Source organism: Haemaphysalis longicornis, unplaced genomic scaffold, assembly GCF_048455015.1.
Source record: "Haemaphysalis longicornis isolate Haplotype H1 unplaced genomic scaffold, Haemaphysalis longicornis Haplotype H1 scaffold_3, whole genome shotgun sequence".
In the NCBI taxonomy this organism is placed as follows: Eukaryota; Metazoa; Arthropoda; class Arachnida; order Ixodida; family Ixodidae; genus Haemaphysalis; species Haemaphysalis longicornis.
In genome coordinates this window covers 172,217,356-172,234,129 of record NW_027526335.1, presented here as the reverse complement: position 1 = coordinate 172,234,129, position 16,774 = coordinate 172,217,356, and the positions used below count along the sequence as shown (strand labels likewise).

General features: G+C 46.3%; 1 protein-coding gene and 1 long non-coding RNA gene across 2 annotated transcripts; both read right to left on the bottom strand.

The window, feature by feature from the left end:
* Positions 1-1,599: 1,599 nt before the first annotated feature.
* LOC144175791 (uncharacterized) lies at positions 1,600-5,242 on the bottom strand. The gene is made up of 2 exons (XR_013323685.1): positions 5,081-5,242; positions 1,600-1,976 (listed from the first exon to the last, which is right to left on the bottom strand). It is a non-coding gene; the product is annotated as an uncharacterized LOC144175791 (long non-coding RNA).
* A 5,949-nt stretch (positions 5,243-11,191) lies between these two features.
* On the bottom strand, positions 11,192-13,027 carry LOC144175790 (uncharacterized). Its single transcript, XM_077704800.1, has 2 exons — positions 12,903-13,027; positions 11,192-11,576 (listed from the first exon to the last, which is right to left on the bottom strand). The coding sequence occupies exon 2, from the start codon at positions 11,566-11,568 to the stop codon at positions 11,338-11,340; it is 231 nt and encodes a 76-aa protein (XP_077560926.1). The 5' UTR covers positions 11,569-11,576; positions 12,903-13,027; the 3' UTR covers positions 11,192-11,337.
* Positions 13,028-16,774: the final 3,747 nt, after the last annotated feature.

Below are 16,774 nucleotides of genomic sequence, written 5' to 3'. Positions count from 1 at the left end.
GTTGTGGAGATTGTTGATCGCAAGACTGAATAACCGAAGGGATATTATGGAGCTCTGCGCGGTGTGCCGGGATATCTGAGTACTTTAAAATGGCTGCCTGTTGGGACCAATTAGACGAACCGCTTTGTTGTAGAGGAATAAAAGTATAGACCGGTAGCCTAGTTAGGTTTCTTGCGCTACTAATGCTGGAATCATGAGGCATTCTTAAAATAAGTTCACAGTGATGTGGAGTCGGGTGGGGCTGGTAGGAAACCGTCATCGTTTATGTAAGCAACATCGTACAAGCGGTGACATGCTTGCAGAATTCGATGAGGGGGAGCAAAGTTCTAGCTGTGTTTAAGTTTCCCTTATGGCTGAGCGAGCGGCATTGTCACCCCGAACCTTCATGAACCCCAAGTCAGAGAGTTAGGTTGAAGGCTGGTTATCCTTGGGAACAATGCAACGAAAGTTATGGTCTGCTGGTGACTCCCGCTCCTAAATGAATAAGATGACGACAATTTCGCTCGTTAGCCCCGCGGGCGATCTTGTACGCCAGCGAAGATGACGGAACCAGCTGTCATGGTTGTTCTGAGTATGGTCTGTTCACGCATCATTAAAAACAAAGGCGACAAATTGAATCTTAGATTGGCCATTTTTTTTCTATTTTCTACACTCAACTAAACCAAGGAGTGCTTGCTTGTGGGCTGGTTGGTGATTTTAACAGTGGAAACACAGGAATGCTCAGATTTGGAAGCTCGGAGAAGAAATAGAAAACGGACGAAATTACATACGAAAGCGGAAATAAAACGTGATTTTATTTTTCGAGCCTTTAAAAGCACGATAAAGCAAAGTAATCTATGTTCTTTCCGTTTTCATCCATCATTCTTTAAAAGGGTGGGATAAGGACTTTAAATGGGTGAGGTCAGTGTTAATAGTGATCCTATGTCAGTGATACGTCTATTTTAACGTTATTCCTGTGTTTTCTCCAACCTAAGCAGCACAGTGCTTCCGCAGTTCGACGAAGCTGGCGGAATTTTGCACACGCAAAGTGAGTTATAAAGCTACTTCGTGATAAACCAAGCTGTCAACACACGTGGTATAAAAATTGATTTTTCTTTGCTGCCTCCCCCAAACACTTTCGCCATGAGACGTCGCCAAGGTTCGCCCTCCACATCACACTTTCGCCAGACGCTCCTCCTCTGTTTATGGCTTATCCGAAGCACTTGACATTCGCGCGGGAGGTTCAAACACGATTTTCAACAACGTGCTCGGCGGCATTCTCCATCCCTCTTCCAACACGACTGCTGCACTTGCAACGTCCCTTGCACTACCTACCGCTTGGTGCACTCATGCCCAGACAACTCTAAACCCCTCTACAACCCATCACCTAAGCTGTAGGAGTCTCAGCTGACCAGCTCGGATATGGAGCAACAACAAGCTCTGGTCGACCTGGCACTGGAATCAGAGCGGGCTCGCGGCCTCCTGGTCTTTTGGAGGCTGACCACTTCCGCTCTTACTCCTTTTCATTTAAGATGAACTTTTATATCTCTCTCCTTGTAGCTCTAGAAAACTATATACTTTCCGTTCTTAGCAGTTGGAAAAGACTACTGGGGTCACAAATTATGGTTGGGAAATAATTTATTAAATGCTTCCGATGATTATTGTAGGTCGATCCGCATGTATGGCATTGGGGCTGAAAACACACGCAATGTATAGTCCGTCGCAGCTTCTAGTTGGATGCATTCCTAGTAGTCCACTTTAGCCGTAGAAACCGCGTCCATAGCCGCCACCGAAGCCGCGTCCGTAGCCACCACCGAAGCCCCGTCCGTATCCACCTCCGAAGCCCCGTCCATAGCCGCCACCGAAGCCCCGTCCGTATCCACCTCCGAAGCCACGTCCATAGCCGCCAAACTGTGCGGCTGCCAGGCTACACAGGGCTGCTAGCACCACGAGGGCGACGAGGAAGGACTTGGTGCTCACGGCGATCATGGCAAAGCCTGAAATAAAACGAGCAGCTATTGAAGCGTGCACACTACAATAATAAGAAAACACTTCAACTGGTGATTTTTCAACTAAACTACAATCTTTCGAAGCTTAGTGGTGATCACACGCTTACATTTTAATAAGAAATTTAGAAATCTGGACCTTAAAGAAGTAAAAAACGAAGCATTAAATGTTTCATCAAATTTAGCAAATGCAATTTTTATCTACCTCGGAAAGAATAGTGTTGTGCATAAAGAAAGTTTGTCGGAGTGGGGTAAATTAAGGCGTCTATTATAACGGCATTCAAAAGCATAACCTTTCGTACGCACGAATAAAAGACAGTACAATTCTTCTGTATTTCGGGGCATAAATACGAGCTGTAAGAGAGGAAAAAAATTTGTACAATTTTTTTGTCTTTTATAGCAACATCCGTTCAGTCTTATCGTAACACAAAACATCGGCTCCGATTTAGGTAGTTGTGAGGGTTTGTGCAAAGTACACGTTTCCCACGCTTTAAAAATAATCAGCTACCACTCAACGCAATCGGTGAGTATAATATGGACATTTCGCAAACGAACTGAGGACTGCGGGGGGGAAAAGCGAACAAATGCGGCAACCCTGTTTGATTGGCGGCAGTTTCAATTAGCACAGTACCGTGCATCAGAAATTGTGCGGCTGAGACCGAGGACTCGGGTTCGATTCCAGCCGCGGTGTCCCGTTTTCCGAAGGAGCCAACAAACAAAAATACGCGTGTGTCGGGATTACGGCGCACGTGAAAGGTCCCCAGGTGGCCGAAATTAATCCGAAGCCCCGCCCAACGGCGCGCCTCACAGCCTGTCCGTGTAGCTTCAGTGTGCTCAAATCAAAACAAATCAGGATTACGGAACTAGGGAAACGAAATAAAGAAACTGGACTACACAGAAAATTAAACACGTCGACTCCACCGAAATTACAGGTGCAAGTATTCCCACAAATTTATCTAAAAAAGGCGAAAAAAAATTGAGACACACGCCATCACCTGTGACAGTCTGTGTGATAGTGTTAACGCTGTTTCGGCTGTGCTAGGTGCTCGCGCTCACGATCTACCCCCAACATCCCGTCTTCTGTGCACCTTCTTGCGGCCACTCTCGGTCCTTTCACCTTTCTCTACCTTAAATCACTTCCCTTCTTACATCAGTAAGGTTCGAATTTCTTTGCTGGAAATTTCTGCACCAACTGGTCAATGAAAAGCTGGGATTAGATAGTAGTTTGTATGTAAATCAACTTTCAAACAAGATCGCGTCACAGCCATGACAAATCTCTAAGTCCATTTTTTGCTAGGAGTAATATTTTCAAATTTTCATTCTTTCCACGAACTATTGAAGAATAGAATTCGTTACCCGTTTCTGCACTTTCTACTGTTGAATCCCTTCAAGCGTATTTTAGCGCACATGACATTGTGCTGAGCTGATGCCTCGCCCTTGTTGAATGCATTGTTTTTTTTTTTGTTTTTATCTTTATACCTTGTATTATTCCTTACACAATTGTGAGTCACGTATTCTTGTATTTTGTACGTTTCTTGCCCACTCCTGCTTGGGCTGTCAAGCCTGCAGTAATGAATAAATAAAAAACATGCTTCCCTTCTTTTATAAGGGGTTTAAAGGTCAAGTTATGTCTTAAAGCCTTACAAATATTTCACTCCTGGGCAAAGGTCGATTCACGCTTTATCGGGGGAAGAAGGTAAAAGTGATACCGACAGACCAAAATCTAGGAGCAGTATATTAAGAATGCTAATATGCCTAAACAAATTCCCACTACACTCAGACGCCCGTAATTATTTCATTCTAAATATTATTAAAACGGAAATTAGTGCTTCGACTTGAAACACTGCAAGCGAGCACCCGGAGAGTGGTAACAAAAAAAAATTGGATGCCAGCACTCATCCTAGGGATAAATCAACTTCAAGTTGAGTCTGCAGACACCGAAGACTTCAAATAGAATTTAATGTGCAGCCATCAACACCAGAAATAGCTTATCCGAATAAAGGTATGGCTGCCGATATTCGCATTTAACTACTTTACAGAGTGTTTTAGGGGAAAGAGCTCAAGTACAAATCCCTCAGGAATGTGTGCCCCTATGAAAAACAAGGTAGAACAACTTTAAAATTCAGTATTTCTTATACGCCTGCTTCTGTCCGCAAGAAATAGCAGCACGAGGAATTTTTCAAGCACTGTACAGCTTCTGCACAGTTTGTCGTAAAGTCCGTGAAGTTTAACACAGAGAACCGTTTTGATTTCTCTACTTGTAGTGCGAGAAAACTTAAGAAAGAACTGCCGATATTTATTATTATTATTGTTATTATTTTTTTCTTTCATTGTGTGAGATCTTCACATGTTGCATCTCCTGTTTCCTTTTGTTATTGTTTTTATCGTGCGCGAGCACGAAGACACTCCGGCTGTTCCTGGGGGCAATAATTAACACTGATTGGTTGCTTATTATTATTGACATTATTGATAAAATCCAATAAAATCAAATCACTTAGCTACGTAAGAGTTATAAAAGTACACGTCACACAGTTTTACACAAAAGGATATCAAGGTAAAATTTAGCCACGACAACCTGTAGAAATCTAAAAAAACACAGCCAGAAAATTAACGAAAGACAATGAAATTTAAAGAATATAAACGAAGTAATGATTCATATATATATATATATATATATATATATATATAGAAGCTATTCAAAAGTATGCTTAGGCAACATAAATTCTGTATTAAAGCGATCAGTCGCCAAAATAATGCGATGTCCTGGATTGCCGGGAACCAGGCCAGTGCTTCTAATATCCTGCGTTTGGGGTGAACCTAGTAACTGAACAGTCAGAAAAGGCATTTAGAATATTAAACAATAAACCCTGCATTTTATTAGTTTGCCGTTTCTCCTTCTCAGTAATCAACAGTAAATGCCACGTTTCATTAGTCTGTCCTTGAGCTGTCTTCAGGACTGATTTTTCATGCATAGCGCACAGGAACAGGACACAAAAAAAGAAACGGGCACGCAGCGTTGTCCTCTATTCTGTGCATTAAGAATGTCAAAATAGCAGCTGTCCCACCAGTCAAAACTGGTCAACTTCAAGACTCACCTGTGGGGAACCTGACAAAGCTCGGGCTACTCGAAGAGGTGGTCACAGTGCTGTGATCCTCACTGGCCGGAGCGTCCTGCTTATATAGCGCGCTCTGCCGACACGTGCCGTTTCCTGGCTGTGATACCTGAATGAGGTCGCTTTCACGCGAAGGCCTGTGCAAGCCGGGAAACCCCGCCACATTTAACCCGGCGTGGCGTCTTGCCATACAACATCCAAACGTAGGCGATCAAGTCACTCTTTCCCAGAACAATAACAACTCGATCGCCCTTGAAAACAACGCGGGCAAGATAGCTCGCTTGCCTTAAAAACAAGATCCTACAGTGACCCTGAAGATTGGAGAAAGTTGTAGGCTTAGCCCTATCACTTTATTATGCTCGTGATTTTATCGTGTAGGGAAAGTTGGTTTTTTAACCGAGAAAAATGCGTTCGGAAGTCTAGCTTCCTTGCATGTCCGTATCGTCGCAGACTGGAGATATCTGCTTTGAGAAACACACTGCCAAGGGTGCGAAGCGGCATTGGCCTACTCTGACCACGCGTAAAATATAAAATGTGTCACAACAAACACAAAGCAGTAAGATTCCTTGGTACTTGAGGACTGGAAATTTGCGTGGTAGACCGAGCCTCTTTCCAGACTATGCGATGACACCCTGGTAGTCCTAGAGGCTGCCAAGTAGACTTCGGGCTTTCTTATTGGCCACGGCCGCAAAGACCAACCCATTCCTGTTGCTTTTGCAAAACATTTAAATATAACATTTTATGAGTTCGCGTACATGATATATCCGCAATTAATAATTTTGCTCATTCACCTAGTTGTTTTGCAACAAGAAGTTCGAGAATTACGCCAAGGGTCGCAAATAATTACGCAGTAACCCTGTGCTCTTTAAAAGCTTAATAAATTTGCTTCTTGTGCTCGTATTTTGATTTTTATGTTGCTGCAATTTCTTTTGCCATTTTAGCGGGTTGGTTATTGTGCAAACGGCGATACTTATGTGTTAAAATACAACGGTACAAAAAATATATGCAAACCAACAACGACATTGCAAAATATAATTGCCGTAGCAAGACCACGCCTCTACAAGTCACGTTTAAAGGCATGCATTTCTTGTTGATTCTACAGCAGTTGCGATTTTATCACAGTTACGCGAGTTTTCTACAAGGTGATCAAAGTTAAGTCCACAGCTTTTTAAAAAATAGGCGCTCAGATTTACGTGTCTACCTCTCTCCACACTCCTCGTTAACCAACCAGCAAGCGTTGACCTATCGTCGCCTTCAGGTAGATACATTATACAATCACGTCATCCTCCACCGGATCGAAATCCCTATCTATCTCCGTCAATGCTCACACTGCGACACCCCGCTCTCCGCATTGCGCCGCGTCTGCTCCTGCCCCCTGTCTCTTAAACCACACAGCTTCTCCACCTCAAGCAGTGCGAGACTGGGCTGACCAGACCGAACACGGCCCACCAGAGTGCCTTCGTTTCTCGGCCATAGAATCGGCCTGGTCAAGAGTCATCGTGGAGTACGAACACTTCATTATCACGCTCTTCTCGTTTCCTTTCCCTCCAATAAAAGTTTACTACTACAACTACTGCTGCTCGCAAGCAAAACCTCCCGTGGCGCCACGTGTCTTTGAAGCGGGATGCGCTCATGTGTGTACTTTAGTTTGTGTGTTCGCGCTCTGGCTTGCTCTTACCTGGGTCGGCATACTTCAACTCGAGATTTTTCAAATATTTTCCGCTGCGCGACCGGCAGTGGCCGTGTCTACGCTCGTATTGCCCTGCCTTGGCGTCGTTCCAAGCGTTTGCGTGCGTAGTTTTTTTTTCTTCTGTTGACCCGTGAGGGTGGACACGTCGGAACATCACGGGTGTCCAGTATCGGGTATATAATACCAAGAAGACAAGACCTGACTAGGTGTGGGCGCACCTTTCGTAACAATGGTCAACGATCAAAAGAACACATGTAACAGATGAGTTTGTATCTTTCTTCAAACTATTGTGTCACCTCAGCTTGGCTGGTCACCTACCTTCACAATGTGGATATATTTTTGTATCTTTCTTTCTTTAGTTGGATGTGACGGACAACGGTAGCCAGATTAAGCTTTCAATGGCCAAATTGGGCGTCTTTTTGTTCCGCTGAGACCTAGTTTTTGTTTATTTTGTTTTTTTTTCTTTAGGTGTGTGGGGATCCTGGCGCCCGAGCCATTGCGCGATCGCTAGGTTTGTGCCATTGCGCGGCGCTTTTCCCCCTCTCTCCTGGAAATGCCGGCTCGTCTCGGCGCCACTGTGTAGAGCCGAGCCGTTTTCTCATACTCCTGCCTGAGGTGAAGGCTGCAGCGACCGTTCCGGCGGTAAAACACTGTCACGCAGCGGGGGCTCCGCCCTGGTGTTGGAGCTAACCTCACCTCATTGGCCCGTTGAACGATCCCCGAACCCCACCCTCGCCGGGACGCGAACGCGCGCCCAACGCGGGGGTCCGTTCGGGGACAGCCGAAGGTGCGAAGTCCGTTCAGGAGGACAGCCGAAGGTGCGTAACTATTTTCCTCACCGCCCGGTCGCAGCTCTTTTGCGCCGGCTCTAAGCCCGCTAGCCCTTCCGGCTGCCGGCCCGTGCCTTCGGTTGATCCTCAGTCCGTTCGCTCACGTATTAGCCGTACCTGACACTCGACGATCACGCCGTGCGGTACGCGCCTGGGAACGGAAGGACAGTGTCTTTCTATTGCGAGCCCATCGGCCAGCAACCCAGATTTTGCCCTTATTGCTGAGCCCACCGGTTCAGAGCGCCGATGACGCGCACATTTGCGCGTGGCGCCAGATCGCCCATCGCCCCTTTTCACCCACGGGGATGTTGAAATGTAACTGAAGGGGGTTGGCGCGAATAAACGCCTTCTTCTGATGTACTACGCTGGGCTTATTCCTTTTTCGCCCCCACTCCACCTGCCCAACAGAGGTGGTGTTGAGCTGGCGCGACGGCGTCTCAGTTCCGTGAGCATTCTGAAATAGCTCGAAACCGCGGTGATTCCTCGCAATGTGCATGAGTGCATGCCTGGTTCAATGCTAGGGTGGTGCATATTGTGAGGTAGAGACCACAGGTGCTACACATTTACTCTACTACATAACGATTAAATCTCTTCGCCAATAAAATAGCTTTGGGAACTAAGAAATGCACTGACGATTACTATACTACCTAATGCTAAATTTGTGCGCAGCGCGAGCTGCAGTTTTCTCCGTCACGGCACATATCTGCTGCGTCTCGGGAAGTGATCGCGTGATCAGCGAACGCACGGCGCAGCGGGCTACTCTGCCATTATCTTGGAGTGGGTCGCCCTCGCCGGCGACCATGTCGTTGCAAATCGTCTGTGAAGCTCGCGCGCAAATCTCACGTGGTTCGGATGCCCCTCGCACGAAGTAGTAGCGTCTGCTGCAAGATTAAGGGAAAGCCAGTAAGAGAGATTGCGCCATAGCAGCGCGTGCTGCCCTCCCCCTGACAATTTTGCCAGATGCTCCGACGAGCACCTCGTGCGAGCTCAGCATACTGCCCTCCCCCGCACACTTTCGTCACAGTTTCCTCGGCCGTTTTCTTCCTGCCTTCACTCACTCAGTTACGAATCCATCGCCGTGCCTGTCGCTGTCGTTGCCGCCATCGCCGCCGCCAAACAGCCAAAGTGCATGCGCACTAGAAGCATCGCGCTGTTCGCTTGGCGTAGTTAGCCAGAAATATTTACAATTTAACAATGGCACGGATATATGGTGCAAAGGGGCGAAGCGCTCTGGTAAAGCTATCGGAACAAATGCGTAGTGCGCTCGACTTCAAGGAAGGATTTCCTCTAACTGTCAAACGAATCTCCATTTACGAGATGGTGGTAGTTATCGAGAGTGAATTGTAAGGGAATCACGGCCAGTTGATGGCAATTCTGAAGTTCCTCGCCCTTAACGTTTTGAGAACGTCCTGGTCTGTCATTCCAAGGTACAGGCGAGAGCGCATGCTCATATCTATATATTTCCACCCTGACAACCGCGGAAAGGGATGCCACAAACCCCTACTTACGTTCGATCTTTATGCTCAAGTCCTTGTGTGTCGGTAGTGTATTTTGGCATTCAAATATTGCGATGAGAAACGCTCATGGCTAGCACTGTGCAGGCGGTCTCTCATGGGAAGGAAAGCAACCAGGGCCTAAAAATAAGGTAATCGCGTGAGCCGCCAGATGGCCAGCGTAAACTTGGCATCGCGAAAAGTTGATGACTCTGTGAACAGAGCGGTGCACAAGCGCCCCTAGAGGGGAAGTCTTATCAGCAAGCCATGAGAACTAGGTATCCTCAAATATGCAGATTGGCCTATCAAAACGGCGGTTGCCAATGAACATATCATAAACAATATGTATGCACTTGTGTTGTACGTTATTTATCAAATTGAATGTTCAAACCTGCGCATATCACCAATAACAGGCGAGCATATATGCAGGACCGACATCCTATAGCACAATGGGAAGTGCACATACACTCAAAGGCACGAGTTTTTCTCGTCGGGTTCAAAACCGTACACAGTTGCTGCGGCCTTATTCTAGCAAGATGCAAGACGTGCAGTCGAAAATCAAACCAACCCAATCCGATCAAATGAAATGTTTCAGTGTTTTTACTACATTTATTTCGGTTTTATTGCATATATCCGCAATATATCTACTTTTTATTCTTTACTCTGAAAGCGTATTAGTAGTATTGGCTGCCTAAAACTAATTTATTTTTAAAGCATTGTCTCAAATGTTGTAATTAAGCATATTTCTACCGCTCGTTAGTATGCTATCTCTGGAATGCTAACCCACGGTACTAGGTAAAGCCCAAACTAGCTTATCACGCTCTACATTAAAGATAAATGTAATCACAGCAACACATGTCACATCGATTTATCGTAAATTGGTCGACAGAAGTGAAGGATTTTGATGTTATCGGCGTACGGTGCAAGTTCTTGTATGCTTTCTGTAATTTAGAAAAACTACTAAACCGCTTTCCAGTTTTGAACCTTGCGCAAGCAGACGCCTTGTGTCGGTTTGATTAAACCAGTGGATGGTAGCAAATTTCACACGGTAGGTTCTTTCAGGGACGTAGTACAATAAAATGTTAGCCGGCAGGTCACCTATACAGTTCATTGAGCGAACTGCAGAGGTTAGCGCTTCCCGATCATACTGGTGTCGGACTCCTGAAAGCGTCTGACAAGGCAGTGGCACCCCACGGACCCTTCGGGATAGACCGCACTCCGAAACAGAAATCACTCCTGGGTGCTGTTGTAGATGTTTGTTTGCGGATGCAGTCTGACGATAACAAAAAAGCAATACGTGTAGGCGGTAATTAGGTATCGAGGCGTTCTGTATTAACCGCTGTTGAGGGTACCACGACAGCACGCCGCGAAGAACAACTAGGTAGGTGCGGAGCATTCGGCGACTGCAGTGCAGGCGACATGTGTTACTGCATTTATTATCATATACCGGGTATACATTATTGAACAGGAAGTGCCCGTGTCAAACTTTCCAGTGTAATTTCTTTCTGTAGAAGCTTATGTGGAACGGGCCGATCGGAGCACACAATAAAACAATGGCAATATGAGAAGAGAACAGCAGGCTTGTTATAGTGGCTTGGGGGATAACGGCGTATACCTGAGGACGCACTTTTACCATCCGGCGACGCTCTCTTCCCCCGCAGGCTTGCTTTGTTCGGTCCGCTGCAGCTCAATGAAGACAAGGAATATTGTGGCTGCTAGCCTAACCACCGTTCGCGCGATCCCCCGAATGCACGTGGCCAGTAGCAGCGTAGTAAAAACTTACTGGTGTTTAATTAACCAGCATGGTTAATGTAGGGAAAGTTATTCACGTCCGCGCAATGACGCAGGCGACTGCGGTAATTATGAAGTTTAGCTGTCAGTTTTTCGGTAATAGTGCATAGTTTACGGAGATTACGACATTCGGTACTAGACAAATCCGCGGGCCGCTGCCCCGCCGTATCTTGAAATGTCGGTGTGAACAGCTGCTGTGCAAAAATTTCTTTCTACCCTTGAGCCAAAACGTTCACCAAAGGCGCACGTCCCCTTTACCCGCCCTAGACTGACTGCTCGGTTCACAAAGTATGAATAAATAATTTATTAAATGCTTCAGCCGTATTTTGGTTGAAGCTTCTCCAGATGCTCCTTGGTTATTTTTGAAGGATTCTAAATGCCCATGATGATTCTGGTGTCGTTGCTGGCAGTGTGATGCGTTCCGTGTGGTATGGTTTAGCCGTAGAAGCCACGGCCATAGCCGCCGCCGAAGCCCCGGCCGAATCCACCTCCGAAGCCCCGGCCGTAGCCTCCCCCGAATCCACGACCGTAGCCGCCGAATCCACGGCCGTAGCCTCCGTAGCCGCGCCCGAATCCGCCGTAGCCGTACTGGGCGGCTGCCAGGCTGCACAGGGCGGCTAGCACCACCAGGGCGACGAGGAAGGACTTGCTGCTCAGGGAGATCATGGCAAAGCCTGAAACAAAATGAGCAGCCATTGAAGCGTGTACTTTACACTGATGAGAAAACTCTTCACCTCGTGAGCTCTGAAATCAATCTGTCAATCTTTCCAAGCGTAGTCGTGAACACACGCTCAGGTTTCGATGACTAATTAATGAAACGTGAAACTTAAAGACGATTAATACGGAACATGAAGCCTTTCGCTCGATATGAAGTGTTTCACGCGACATACAAGGCTACTGATACTTAAGGTCAAAGTAAATACCTCAAAGAAAATTTGGGAAATGTCATTTTGTAGAGTCTTCCTGTAATAGGCACGCAACTGTTTATTGTAAAGGGTGTTCCCCACCGTAGGACGCAGCAGAAGCAACACACTTCCGCCGAAGCTCTTTATGCAGGGAGTGGAATAGCTCGAAACTTATTCCGAAGATAAATTAAGCTAGGTTTCGGTATCGCCTACATGAAACGCCCAAGGCACCTGTAAATTATGGCAGCAAAAGTTTCGTGCACTTAGTTGTGAACTGACTTTTTTTTTCGCATCCATTGGATGCGTACAGTTTATACCCGATTCGATATCTGCAAAGTGTCCGCACCGAAGCAAACGAACAGCATTGTATTATTTATTAGTCAGCCGTATCGTGTTATCAATTTTCTCTTCGGCAGAGCAAAAAAGTATTTCTCAATTGAAAGCGGACACATTTTCTTGCTACCGTTAACCGAATGGGAGAAATTTAGGGTCATTGAGGGGGAAGTAATAATAACTTTCGAGACCCCGAAAAACACAAATAAATATTCTCGAACGCTGTCAAGGGCTCTTCAAAACAGTTGAATGAATTCCAGCGGAAAGTTTTAAGTTACACAGTATAAATACAGCGAAATCCAGTGTAATGGCTTAAGTTTGAGGGTCGTAATACAATAACATTTACAGCCACGGATTTTTGCATCTCACGAGATGTTACCTGAGCTTATAACTGTGTATGTAACGGCGTAACGTTGCAGACATTTTGCACAATTTGCCGTCAGAGATTGCTGCCCACCTACGGGGGCTTCTATGGCTCTCTAATTTTAGGACCATACCTCAAATGCGGGGTTGCACTTAAAAACCAACTTTCGCCAGTTATGCTCTTAAAAACCAACTTTCGCCAGTTATGCTGACGCTGCGAGAGAACATCGCTGCAAACATAAATAGTACGGTCCTCTGAAACGACGCGATATCCCAAAATGTCTCACACGACTTCAGGGTTTAGAAACAATACCCGTACAAGCTAGAAGAAAAAGACATGACAGCAATGAAAAAAAACCTTATTTCTTTGCTAGCCATCGAGTTATCTTCAAGACTCACCTGTTTGAGGCCTGATAAATGTCGGGTTGCTGGAAGCTGTGGTGAGCGTGCAATGATCCCGACTGTTCGGAGCGTCGTGCCTATATAGCACACCCTACCGACACGTGCCAGAGCCTATCTTTGGCGCGCGAACGTGGTCGCGTTTACTCACCAAGGTCGCGGATACCCGGGAAATCCCCGCCTCGCGTAACGTCATTCCCCGTCTCCCGAGCGACAACCAAACATACATGAGGCTGGCTCGCATTACCGGCACAATTATCAACGCTTCCGTTCCAAGTATCTATACGTGATCGGCTTCGAAAACAACGCCAGCAGGATACCGAAGTTCCCCTTAAAACTAGGCTCTACAGCGACACTGGAGATACTTCTAAATATATTGCAGACACTTGATCAGGCAACTATCTGCCGTGTGTTGCAAACGTTCATAGCTTCGCGGTACGATGCATCCCCAAGTTTTTTAGTGAAATTTCGTGAACTAATCCATAGCAAAAGCATAAAATCCCCCATCGCCCCCCCCCCACCTCTACGCCTCCCCTCCCCCCCCCCCCCCCCCGCGAAGTTGAATCCCCCGAGCGAAAACGCGTCGCCCGGTCCTGGCGGGACGCAAACATGGCCGGAAAAGTGACCTACATCGCCACCAGAATAAAAATAGAAGAGAAAAAATGAAGGAAACTCACCATAACGCGCAACACTTGAAGGCACCGAAGTTGTACGCTACCTTGACGACCATCACGACGATTGAAGTCGAGGAACAGCCGATTTGCTTCTTCGGTGCTGCTGCAACGACCTTTGCTCCCTCCATCTTGCATAGCGTAAAAGGGCGGGACACGAGTAAGTAATAGACCGTTACACAAACAGGGTTTGTGGTGTCTCTAACTTACTTGTCCCCCATCATTTTACGCTGTGCAAGATGAACGTATTCCGACTCGCCCAAATTTCGGCCTTGACTTTGCTCCATCATTGTGGCTATAACTGTGAGCTTGCTTCTTTTTTTAGAAGGGATAATCATTGGACGTCACCTTGGAGGGGCGCACGCTATGACTTGTCTTCCTCGTTTCGACCAAGTGTTGCCACGGTAACGACGAACGCTGGAACGGCGAAGATGTGGGGCCCACACGTTCGAATAAGAAGGGTACAAAGGGGAAGAGCGCAGCAATGCCGTAACATCGGTACGCGTCACAACCTTAGATTAGGGGAAGAAGGAAACCAAGTCGGAAACAAAAACGACGAGATTAGAGAATCACCATGATGGTGGCAATGATACAGTCAAACGTGGTTATAGCGAACTGCAATATGCGCCGCGATTAGTTCGTTATATCCAATAGTTCGACATAGCAAAAGACACCGATAACGAGTTTTTAGTTACGAGTTCCCAGTACGCGGGACACTCCCCCCTTTCTTCATCCCCGCAGGCGGAAACCAACACAGTTATGTCGTTACTATACACAAAATAATCCATTTATTGCAAGCAATAACGATACTTTCGGCCTCAACTGCCTGCTTGCCAAAAAGAGGTGATTTTTCTTTTTCTTTCAGTTCAGCGGCGCCAACTAGTACAGCATTCGAGTCCGTGTCCTTTATTCTCGAAGAAAGAATGGCGGAGCATATCAACTGCCGAAAGCGCTTCATTAAGCGGCGCACGGCTTTCACCTGCGACATCCTCTGCCTATTTGGTGCTCCAGAAGCGGCAGCTGCCATGACATAGCGACGGTGTCTGCGTCAGAGGGGCTCACAGTGACGGCAACCTGGTCGTCGACATCACTCAGGAAATCCCCGAAGGAATTCTATGGTCCCGTTTTGTTGTGCGGAGTCGCAGTAATGAAGAATTTTCAACTAGCCTTGCTTTCCACTTTTCTTCAGTTACGGAAAGTGTCCGGCGTCACGTCGCTCCATGTGAGGCTAAACGTCTCAACCGCGGCCAATCAACATCTCAATTACCGCTGTGAGACCATGCGTTTCGGCGGCAATCCTAGGTTCGCCAAGTTGAATATATCCGATGTGAACTTCGTTATAAGGAATATGTATTTTCGTAACTGATTCATTTTTGTTCTATATACTGCATAATTTGCTCTATCTGGGTTCCTTATAATCGGGTTTGACTGTAGTGTACAACCGCCCACTGGAGGCCTACAGAAGCATTTTGAGCACGCTAATTACGGAAGTAGCAAAACTTGTATACGTGAAAGAGTATTCGAATAGCTAAACAGGGTGACTGACCAATACTTTTAGCATAGTAACAGAGCACAGAAGGAAATGACGCAAAAGTAAAATCATCATAAGGACGACAGTAGGAGAACATGAGCCCACCACTGGAAGCCCACATCAGTAACATGAGCACGTTTATATGGAATCAGCAAAAGCGTGTAACGAAACATCGTATATATGCATCACTAAAATGGACCATTGATCAAGCTTGTCAGGCATAGCCACACAGAGAATAAAATGGTGAAACCGAAAAAGCCTAATTATGGCACTAATGAACGGACAATCACACCGCTGGGCATGTGTCTATAAATCTGTGCTGCATCTACTGCGATTAACTATGAAGCGTCTACCGAAGCAGCATCAGTGACGCGGGGTCAGCCACGGAAGTACGCCTCAGAGCACGATGCAAAAGAACACAGAAGTGCGCACTGCAACCAAACAGGCAGGCTTCCGCTGCAGCTAAAACGACCACCATTGGACAACTCAGTAACCATTTGCAACGCGAAAATTACAAGCCAGACATATATCCTTCTTCTGACAAAGGCATTGATGCACCAGGAAAGGACATAATCACGAAAGACATATTATTAGATATAGGGAATCCCATAGCCTGCAATAAAATGTACTGCTTTCTCAATTCCACACGTAAGAAGTTTTAGGTTCCTCTAAGGATTTTTTTTCTTGTCACAAGCTTTTAAGAATGTTCTTTCTTCTGCGAAAATTCAGGTAACCGCTTTCAGCATGCCAAATATCGCGGCAGATGTGCATGACGTCAGAGGAGATAAAAAGTGGCTGCGTTCCAAATCAATGGCTGGTATTGCAGGGCTAATGCGAAACTTCGCTATCTGGAAACCAGCGTAAAATAAACTGAAGCAATACCGCAAATTGGGCTAGTTCGTGCATGATATCGAAAAAACTTCAAAGTAAAATAAAAGTTGATATGATACATGATAACGGGGTGCAAGTAATTAGCCTCTGCTGCGTTTGTGGACTATCAAAATAGGAGTACATTTTTCACAGATATATGATGTATCACGTCTAGTGGATGACAGCAATTTTCCAGAACAATCATGCCTTTATGTACAGTGGTGACTACAGAGGTTTTCCCGAATGTACGCAGTTGCTGGCCACAAGAGCAGGGATTGAACTGGCTGAGATGCAAGATTGAAGAAATGCATGCAGGTTTCATCAGTTGGTTAAACCAGAGTTGGGAGATTTTTGGATTGCCTTGTGAGGCTTGTAAAATGCTACTATGAGTTAAACGGGGCCAACCGAAACATGCTCGAAACCCCGTGCAACTGAGTTCCACAGTGTACGCTGGTTTGAATTCGGTATTCCAAATGGAACTGTAAGTGAAAAAAAGGGCCCATCTCCCCGCGAGGGGGACTCGAGTAAATGTGTCGCATAGGGGGCGGGTGTATTGCGTTAACGTTTAGTGTTTGGGGAGTTGGTGGTAGTGAATGCGTTGTATCAGCAGCTTCTTGACGTAGTTTGAATGAGTCAAGGATATAAGGCGCGTTCGTAGCCTTTCATTCTGTGTCGGTTTGGTGGCGCAGTGGGAAGAGCCCCATGTACCTCGCGTTCCGCCCACAGGTAGTGAATGCGTTGTATCAGCAGCTTCTTGACGTAGTTTGAATGAGTCAAGGATATAAGGCGCGTTCGTAGCC